The sequence below is a fragment of the Penaeus monodon genome, chromosome 4 (genome assembly GCF_015228065.2).
Source record: "Penaeus monodon isolate SGIC_2016 chromosome 4, NSTDA_Pmon_1, whole genome shotgun sequence".
NCBI classification, from domain to species: Eukaryota; Metazoa; Arthropoda; class Malacostraca; order Decapoda; family Penaeidae; genus Penaeus; species Penaeus monodon.
The window spans coordinates 1,885,385-1,895,476 of NC_051389.1; the positions used below are offsets into that span (position 1 = coordinate 1,885,385).

The 10,092-nt window shown below is 45.2% G+C and overlaps 2 protein-coding genes and 1 long non-coding RNA gene across 3 annotated transcripts in view; all 3 read right to left on the reverse strand.

Annotated features, from left to right (window-relative positions):
• Positions 1 to 2,404: 2,404 nt before the first annotated feature.
• On the reverse strand, positions 2,405 to 4,965 carry LOC119568089. Its single transcript, XR_005228063.1, has 2 exons — positions 4,860 to 4,965; positions 2,405 to 3,573 (listed from the first exon to the last, which is right to left on the reverse strand). It is a non-coding gene; the product is annotated as an uncharacterized LOC119568089 (long non-coding RNA).
• A 1,199-nt stretch (positions 4,966 to 6,164) lies between these two features.
• LOC119599300 (mucin-2-like) lies at positions 6,165 to 7,178 on the reverse strand. Its single transcript, XM_037949044.1, has one exon. The coding sequence runs from the start codon at positions 7,176 to 7,178 to the stop codon at positions 6,165 to 6,167; it is 1,014 nt and encodes a 337-aa protein (XP_037804972.1).
• A 2,373-nt stretch (positions 7,179 to 9,551) lies between these two features.
• Positions 9,552 to 10,092, reverse strand: part of LOC119599308 (leucine-rich repeat extensin-like protein 3) — a 766-nt gene continuing 225 nt past the window's right edge. Inside the window, exon 2 of the mRNA XM_037949054.1 lies at positions 9,552 to 10,060. Within this exon, the coding sequence (XP_037804982.1) occupies positions 9,552 to 10,060 (509 nt within the window). The remainder of the gene's footprint in view (positions 10,061 to 10,092) is intronic.

Here is a 10,092-nt window from a genome sequence, read left to right on the forward strand (position 1 = left end):
ATTTATAGTGGTCGAATGATTCCTGGCAGGCATCTGTTCAATACAGAACAAAAACATTTCCACAGAATTCCACGAAAGAGCCTATTTGTCGACTACCTGTAACTCAGCCTTTCACTCTACATCATATTCCTCTTCCCCGTCTTTTATCCAGTCTGTCGGTGTTTTATTTGGTCTATTGGCTGTCGCTGCCTTTTTCCATTTGGTATTCTGCTTTTGGTCAACCAATGGAGATGCTTTATTATTTATTTATTTATTTATTTAATGTGATCTGTGTCTTGTTATATATATAGTCCTTAGTGTTGGTATTTCCTTGTATAATTATTAAGTATTTCTAAGTATATATATATATATATTAGCATGTAAAGTTGTATAATGAACACAAACGCAAAAATATTATAGTGTGGAATGAGAAAATACAGGAATCAGCCACAACATAAATTGACAATGAACGTAACATTTCGAAATCGTTATAATTTTCCTTAGTGAACAATACAATTTATCAAGAGTCCATTTAATTTATTTGCTATGACTGATGAGAAACTCCCGACGGGTTTGAAAAGACGTCAATTTCCAGTTGATGTGGTTGTATTTCCTTTTCATTTCTAAGATCTCTTTTTCGGATAAAATGTCATTATGTGAAAACTTTCAGTATTATGTGCTTCTTTGATCTGTTGCAAATACTATGTATTCAGTTGCACTGTTGATGTGTTCATTCTACATATTTTATGCATTCTCCGTCATCCATATTAATTATAATCTTAATTCTGCTTTTATTATATGAGTTATTGAGTATAAATAAGTATTATCTCCTAGATATATTTATTCGATAAGATGTTTTATAATAACCGTGTGACAGAAAAAATTCTAGACAAAACGTGATTATATTTGGCAATAAGACAATACGGTGCTAATAATTTAACCAAAAATAACATACGGATATTTCGAGAAGAAAAAAAATCTCACCTATAGATTCCTATAATTTTATTTGGATCTGATGAGTAACTTGTTTGATTTCTAAATTACTGAAGCATCTTTTCAAAAAATCTTTTTCCTGCGTATTATTATCTGTTATGGTACTTTTTTCTTATTCTAAAGCCTTTCTATTTTAACGGATCAAAAATACATCATCTACAACTATTTTGTTTGTTGTTGCAAATATAAAAATCAAGGCAAATATTTATATTTATATCTGTCGATCTGTTTATCCAGTTATGTCTTTCGATATTTCTATCTCCTATATATATTTATCAGTTTATCTGTTATTCTATCTATCTATCAGTCTATTAATCAGTCAATCAAACAGTCTATATAACTATCAACCCATCTATCTATCAATCTGTCTATCTATCTTTATCTGTATATATATATATATATATATATATATATATATATATATATATATACACACACAAAAGATTGTGGGTTTTGTGAGTAGAATCACAAATATATTTCTCTCGTCATTTAATTTTCTGTTTATGCGCATAAAAAAGTGAATTTGCATATGAAAAACAAACGAACATAAAACAAAACACGGTGATCAGCATAAAGGTTAAATTGAAACATCTAGAAATGTACAAAAAGTTTATAAGATTTTATAGAAATAATATACATCATATAATCAACACAGGACACACCACCTTTACTCATGTGACCTAAATCTGTACATCATGTAGGCTCTGCAGAAGAATTTTTTTCAGAAATATACGCACGTTATTCGGCGCATATGGAGGAGAGGTAGTGAACATTATACTTACAGGTACATATTCGCATATTCACTCTCTCTCTCTCTCTTTCCTCTCTCCTCTCTCTCTCTCTCTCTTTCCTCTCTCCTCTCTCTCTCTCTCTCCCCCCCCCCCTCTCTCTCTCTCTCTCTCTCTCTCTCTCTCTCTTTCCTCTCTCCTCTCTCTCTCTCTCTCTCTCTTCTCACAACTACACACTTTTCTCTTTATTTATTATACACATCTACGAAATATAAAACACTCATAACAGCACAAAAACCTCTATTACAGCACACACACCTACACAACACACACACACACACACACACACACACACACACACACACACACACACACACACACACATGTATAATATATATATAAGACCCAAGACAAGGGCGAAGATATAACTTTAAATATGACTGCAATTCCAACTGTTTAGGCTCTCCATATAAATCACACATTTTCATGCTATCTCTGCAGTCGCGTTTATCCCAACAATGGGCTCTTTCCTGGCCATTTCAACCATTAACTCTTAAACCTAAAATCACATTTATTGACCGAACAAAATAATTAAAAAGAATTCACAGTTAACATCGACTGTTAAATTGTTAATCATTCGGTTGAAGTTCACATAGTAGCGACTTGTGGGGATATTCCCGGCTATATATATATATTTTTTTTTACCCGTATACTGTTGAAAGTTTGCAGAATAGCTGAAGTCTTGGAAAGGGGTGGGGGTGGGAGGGAGATAAGCGGATAGATAGATAGATAGATTACGTGGTAGATAAATATATTTAGTCAGAGAGAGGTAGAGAGAGGTAATAGATTGGCAAAGAGATAAATAAATAGGCATAGTCAAGAGATAGACAAGAGATGGATAGAATAATGAATATAAAGGGAAAAGAGATAGATGAATAGGTTTACCTAAAGATATACATGAAAAAATAGATTGATAGATAAACGGATAAATAGATCGATGGAGTGGTAGATCAATAGATTTAGTCAGAGAAAGACAGACAATTAACAGTTCGATAAAGAAATAGATAAATAGATTTGGCCTGAGATAGGAAAATAAATATGTAGGCAAAGAGATAGATAGAAAAATAAATATACTGTTAAAGAGATGGATAGAAATATAAATATCTAGGTAAGGAGATAGATAAATAAGTTTAGCCAGAGATAGATAGAAAAATAGCGAAATTGATAGAGAGATAAATAGACCGATAAAGATTTAGATGAATAGGTGTAGTCAGAGAGACGGAAAGAGTGATTAATAGTTAGATCAGATATATAGATTGGCTGACTGCTTTAGAGATAAGATACAAATGGCGGGTTGATAGACAAAAAAAAAAGAGTTGGAGAGAGAAAAAGTATCAATTGTCATTTATTCCACGTATCCAGACCCTGTCTCTGCGTCACCAAAAAAAAAAAAACACGTTGGGAAAGTCATAGTGACGTAGTAAAGTATTTAAGCGTCCATTTTCCTGTGCTAAAATGAAGAAAAGTTTCTCAGCCGCTATGGAGCACATTTTCCACTTGGCCGTCACTTTGAGACTTTCTCGGGCAAAGGTATTGTTTTTTTCATAATAAACAGTTTTCCATCACGTGTGTTACTTCTTTATTTGAAAAAAAAGCAAAAAAAAAAAAAAAAAAAAAAAGAGTTCGTAAGAATATAAAATCATCACTGTGTTTTTCATAGATTCTTTTCTCTATTTCTCACGTGATTTTGTTTCATCAGGAATTGTTTTAGAGGTTCAAAGTCTCCTTCGCCATCACTGACACTGACTTGGTGGGATCAAATCCTTTTCGCTGCCGCTGGATTGGAGGTGATACTGCACTGGTCTCGATTAACCTGTAAAAAATGATTTTTTTTTTAGTATTTACAGTATAAGTAGTTTGAGGAATAATAAAATATCTATATCTGCTTATATGTCCGTCAATCTATCTGTCTATCTATATATATTTATAAATATCTATACATACATACATACATATATATATATATATATATATATATATATATATATATATATTATATATTATATATAACATACACTATTATATATATATATATACTATAATATATATATATATATATATATATATATATATATATATATATATATATGATAGAAGAGAGAGAGAGATATGAGAGAGAAAGAGAGAGGAAGAGAGAGCAGAGAGAGAAGAGAGAGAGGAAGAGCGAAAAAGAGAGAGAGAGAGAGAGAGAGAAGAGAGAGAGGAGAGAGAGAGAGGAGAGAGAGAGAGAGAGAGAGAGAGAGAGAGAGAGAGAGAGAGAGGAGAGAGAGAGAGAGAGAGAGAGAGAGAGGAGAGAGAGAGAGAGGAAAGAGAGAGAGAGAGAGAGAGAGAGAGGAGAGAGAGAGAGAGAGAGAGAGAGAGAGAGAGAGAGAGAGAGAGAGAGAGAGAGAGAGAGAGAGCATCGGCAATAATGGTACGGTAATAATGATAATGATGATAACGCCAACAACAGTGATAATGAAACTATATATAATTATAATCAAATATATAATGAAAAAAACTAATTATAATAATGATAAGACTAATTAAATTGATAAAAAAAAAAAAATATAACAGCATAATAATAGTAACAATGGCTAATGATAACGATAGAAATCGAACAAGAACAATAATGATATTTATTGGCAATGCTGATCATAAGAAAAGTCAGTGATGATGAAAATAATAACAGTAGCAAAAAAAAAAAAAAAAATGCTAGTAACAGTTTGATATTTTTTTCCCCCATTGCAACTGTTGCTATCTGTAATGTCTGCCAAAACATGTACAAGTAGGTATGTATGGATTGCATGTATGTATATATGCCACTCGCACACACACACACGCACAACATAACACACAAACACCACCCAAAACCCCAGACCACAAATACACACACCCACACACACACACACAAAACACAACACACCACACAAACACAAAGCACACACACAAAAAGCATGTACATGTAGGTATGTATCACTGCATGTAGTTTATACATCACCACACAAAACACACACACACACATATACAAAAAACACACAAAACACAAACACAACACACACAAATCAATACCCTAAAATGCATCAATAACCCATTCACAAACACAAAAACGATATATACCAAATAATATTATCGCTGCCCAGTCAGGTCGGCGAGGCATGCCTGTTCAGGGCAGCAAACACAGCTGACCTCACCACGTTCTCGACACTGACACCTACAGGAAAAAACATCGACAGAATCAGGAAGGTTATACATAAAAAGTGGAGGGGTGTGAGTGTGTTGATTATTTCATCATTATTTCATGCTCAGATGATCGGGGGTTGAAAAGAGAAAGGGAAGAAGGGTAGAAACTTTAGAAGCTTTATAAGGTAAGAATTGGGAGAAACTTTTGAGATTTAGAAGGGATAGGGCACACACACACACGCAAAGAAAAGGAAAGAGAGAGAAAGAGAGAGGGGGGCAGGGGGGGAGTAAGACGAGAGAGAGGAGAGAAGAGAGGAGAGAGAGAGAGAGAGAGGGGAGGAGAGAGAGAGGAACGAGAGAGAGAGAGGGAGAGAGAGAAGAGAGAGAGAGAGAGAGGGGAGAGAGAGTGGGAAAAAAGCCAGACAGATAGATAGATAGGTAAAAAGAAGAAAAAAGAAAGGATAGAAAGGCACAGAGAAACTTTGTGTGTGAATCTCATTCTAAAAGAAAGATCATGCACTGCCTACTTTCTACGACACACAGAACAAGCATGAATAGAAGAGGGTTGCCTCAATCTTAATGGCTGAACCTTATCCTACAGGAGATCTCCCTTTCTTCGATCTCACAAAAAATAAAAAAAAACATCGTCAGCATACCCTAAACCCGTCCACTTCTTGGGGAAAATGCCCCTTTGGGGGTGCGCGTACTGTAGGGGCGTGGGCGTGGTGCTGGCGTGGTGGTGGCGGGGGTGGTGAGGTGACGGGGATAGTGGGCCGCCCTGGCCGGCTGGCATGAGCAAGGGCGGCGGGTGGACGCCGGCGGAGTGGGCGCTAGGGTGGGGCACGCGGCCGCCCGGGGGGTGGACAGGTGCGTGGTGGTTTTTAGGCCTGGTAGGCAGGGGGAGGGTGGGGGTGGCCGGGTGGCGCATCGGGGCGGGTGGGCGGCGGGTGGGTGGGGTAAATGGGGGGGGGGCGCCGCGGGACGGCCCTCATTGGCGGCGAAGGGGTGGGCGCCGTGGGAGGGGCGTCTCGGGCGCGGGACGAGAAGTGCGGGTCGCCCGAGGAGGCGGGATGGGGCACTGGAGGGGCTGGGGTGGTGGGGTGGAGGAGGCGTGAGGACCCGGAGGGCGCTGAAATGAGGGGGCCGAGGGGGGGGAGGGCGGATGGGGTGGGGGAACAGAATGAGGGGGTGATGGGGCGGGGTGGGGGACCTGAAGGGGGGAAAGAGGAAAACCCAAAGGGGTTAAAGTGAGGGGGGGGGTGCAGCAGAATGAGGGAACCCCATGGCCAGAGTAGCGGCTGAAGAGGAGGAATGCGGCGCTGAAGAAACAGGTGAGAAGCCGAAGACTGGGGAACTGAAGGCCCTGAAGAAGGAGAATAAGGGACAGAGGTGACAGGCTGAGGGAACGACCGAGCGAGAGGAGGGTGTCGTTTGTCTCCGGATAAGCGTCTGGTGTGACCGTCGCCGAGGCAGACCTCTGGAGGTGGTGCATGTGTTGGGGCCGCTGAGTAGATGGCGGGCGAGTGCAAGGGCCCGCGTTGTGGTGGGAACGAGTTGTTGACATTGTGGTGGGAAGCGAGTGTGACATTGTGGTGGGAAGGGGTGTGGAATTTTGTTGTATATGTTGTTAATGCCTGTGCCAGCGTAGTGGTGATTTGGATATGCCAGTGAAGCATTTGTGTGGCAGAGCTTACATGGGGGGCTGTTGTGGAACCGGTTTAGATGCGTTTCATTACCCTTGCATTTAGAATGGGGTGGTACGTTTGCCCAGGGTGGTAGACACATGCTGTGGGGTGTTGGGTCTGCATTAGATGTATACAAAGTTGCTGGGGAAAATGGTAGAAACGTGTACAGCTGTTGCGTGGACTGGATATTATGTGGAGCCATTGTGTGAGAAAGCACCGTGCTGATCCTTTGTATTAGCGGGGTTGTTTGGGGAAAACGCTGCATGAGATGTGGGGGCACGCGGAAATCGTCTGGGTAGGGGGTGTGTGTTTTTGGGATGCGCGTTTGGCAAATGTAGGCGTGAAATGTAGGTGCTGCTGACGGCGAAGTGACCGGGGTTGGAGTCGGTGGCACTGTGCTTTGGGGAACTGGGGACCTGGGCACACTGCTCTGGGGGGCTTCCTCCCGTGGTTTTCCAGCGCCTGCCGTCACCGTGCAAGGCGCTGAGGACTGGGGAAAATAAATAGTGCTGGGCGGCGTCGGGGTGTGGGGACTCGTGGTGGTTGGCGCCGCTGTGTGGGCGGGAGGCATGAGGGGCTGGGGGCAGGAGGGGCCCCTGGAAAAGGGTGCGGCTCTCGACCCTGAGGGCCACGCTGGAGGTGAAGACGTCGTCCTCGAGAGGGTCGTCCTGCATGGCAGAGGCGGTGCTGGTGGAGCGGGCGCCGCCGTTGATGCCTTCGTCGCCTGAAGAGCAAAAACGGCTGCGTTAGTTATTATACATGAACATATCCATCTATGTGTGTGGTTGTGTGGGTTTTGGGTGTGTTGTTTGTGTGTTTTGGGGGTGTTGTGTGTGTGGGTGTTGTGTGTGTGTGTGTGTGTTGTGTGTGTTTGTGTGTGGTTGTGTTGTGTGGTGTGTGTGTGTGTGTGTTGTGTGTGTGTTGTGTGTGTGTGTGTGTGTGTGTGTTTGGTGTGTGTGTGTGTGTGTGTGTGTGGTGTGTGTTGTTGTGTGTTTTAGGGTTAATGTATGTGTGTGTGTATACACACATTTCTATCTACTATCTATATTTAGATAGGACAGATCCATATTCGTATACTTACACACACACACACACACACACACACACCCCAAAACACCACACACCCATATTATTATATATAATATATATATATAGATATATATATTATATATATTAACATATACATACATATATAGGCACACAAAAACATGAATATATCTATCAATCTATCTATCTTTCTGTCTATCGATATACACAGTATATATAAACCCATACTATTTTTAAATGGAATAAAGAAATTCAGTTGACTCTCTCTTTCCAACAAAAGAGATTCAGCTGCACGAATCCCTTACCGCCAGAGGACACCTTGATCAGCTGGTCCAGGATCTGCTCCGGCGAGCACGAGTCCCAGCCCCAGTCCGCTATGGTGCTGCCCGGCATGTACCGCTTAACCATAGTTAGAAAGTCTTCCCTGAGCCTCTCCCGAAGACAAGGGTGTTCGGACGCTTGGCTTCCTCCTTTCCTGACGAGTACGCCAAAACCTGCCCGTGGGGATCGCGACGCCTTGGGTAAGGTAGCTTCGGGAACGGACACGAGGTCATCCAGCACGAAATCCAGGCGCTCAACGACACTTTTGTCGTTGTCGTGATTGTCCTCCGCGGATATTTTCGCTCTCCCGTTCATCTTCGGTTGTCGGGGGCGCGGAATCCCTGTTCGGAGGGGGGTTTGATACGGGTATTTGGTGGCGGCGGGGAGCGATGCTGGTCTCATGGCGATGTGAGGTTCCAGAGGGACCTGCCGCTCCGGTGGAGGCTCGGAAGCTGATCTGCCCTGGCTCACGCAGTGGGAGCTCTGGAGGCTATAATATTGTTTTCAAAACGCCGCGAATCACTGGGTAAACCTCGGTGATGAAGTCCTTCCTCCTTCTCTGATGAAGCTCACCGTTTTCCGCTTGTCGTTTCGAAGCAGCAACTCTGTCTTGTTTCATGTCGAGGGTTTCGTCTTTGCTGACGGTTAGTTCCGATGCTGCTGCTGATTTTGGCGTGTTTTTCTTTGCTGTTCTCTTGGGGCTCTGGCGGTTTGCTTTTCAGTTCCGTTGAGTCTTCTGATGTCTTCTGCAGCTCAGCATGAGCCTGTGCGATTCCTGCTTTATCTGAATCACTGTATAACCGTTTAGCAGACTCGTCAGATTTTTCTGGATAGACAAAAACGTCTTTGGAGTTCTCTCGTTTCGCAGCTGCGGTGTGGTGTGCTGGAGGCGATGCCACTGCCTCTGTCACAGTTAAGCCTGGCGGAAACTGGAGTCCACCGTTGCCCTGAGAAGCTTCCTGAATTTCGTCGTCATCAGGAGTATTAATCCGAGCATATTTTTCGGCCGGAGCTCCCTTTTCAGAAGCCTTGCGGTTAACGGGTGTGACCGTGGCGGGGCTTATGGGCGTCGCCGCCTGATGCTTCTGAGGAGGCCCTGGACTGGACGGAACTGGTTCCCTTCACCTCCGATCTCCTCTCCTTCTCTTGGTTGGCTGGGAGTCTCAGCGGAATGAGCTCGACGCACGGCTTCGGTTCCCTCAGTCTCTGCGGCGGAATGAACTCGCTCGCCTGGTCCTGACTTTCGGAGTATCGCTTTGCCGGCCAAGAGCCTTCCCGGGGCTGGCGTACGGCGAGCGGACGGCTCTGGGGAGGCCGAAGGCCCGGCTTCGGGCGAGTGCTGAGGCGGGGGAGGGCGCCTGCTCGTGCCACGAACCTGACTCTCGACTCATCTCGGCGCGACCATAAGGGTGCTTGTTGTATCTGTCCACCACGCGCGGAGGCCCGTAGTGGGCATTCGCTGGGAGGGCGTGGGGACTAACGGGAGCGTACGGAGCCCCCCTTTGGGGAGTGCGCTGACCCGGGAGGCGGCGTGTCATCTCGTAGGGGTGCGGCCGCTGCTCCAAGGGCTGCCGCTCTAGCTTGGGTCGCGGAGGCCCTGGGCGGCTGCCCCTCCTGCGGGCACGAAGGAGGCGGGCCCCCCCGACGCCACGAGGGCAACTTCATGGTGGTTTATGGGCACCCTGTAGCGCACCTCCGGCTGCATGGGCGCCATGTGCCTCGCCTCAGGAACCATGCGCGGGGCATGGCGGTACTCCGGGGGAGGGAGCCTGGGTCGTGCGCAGCGCGGGCGGGGACGGGTGGCGCGGGGCGTGGTGCAGTGCTGCGGGCGGCGGCGCGCGGGCTCGTGCTGCCCGGCCGGCGGGCGCGGGCGGCGCGGGTCAGATGCATACGGCGTGGTGCGGGGAGGGACCCGCTCTGACACCAGGATGGTTTCTGGGCGGCGGGACGCCCCCCGGGTAGGCACGTACTGGTACCCTGGGGTCGGTGGGCCCGGGAGGCATGGCGCGGCTCCCAGCAGGGGCCGCGCGGCAGCGGGAGGGCGCTGTGGAAGCGCCGGGAACTGTGTACTGCACGCGGGCTTCGCTATCGGAGCCGGGCATAGGGACCTCCGGGGG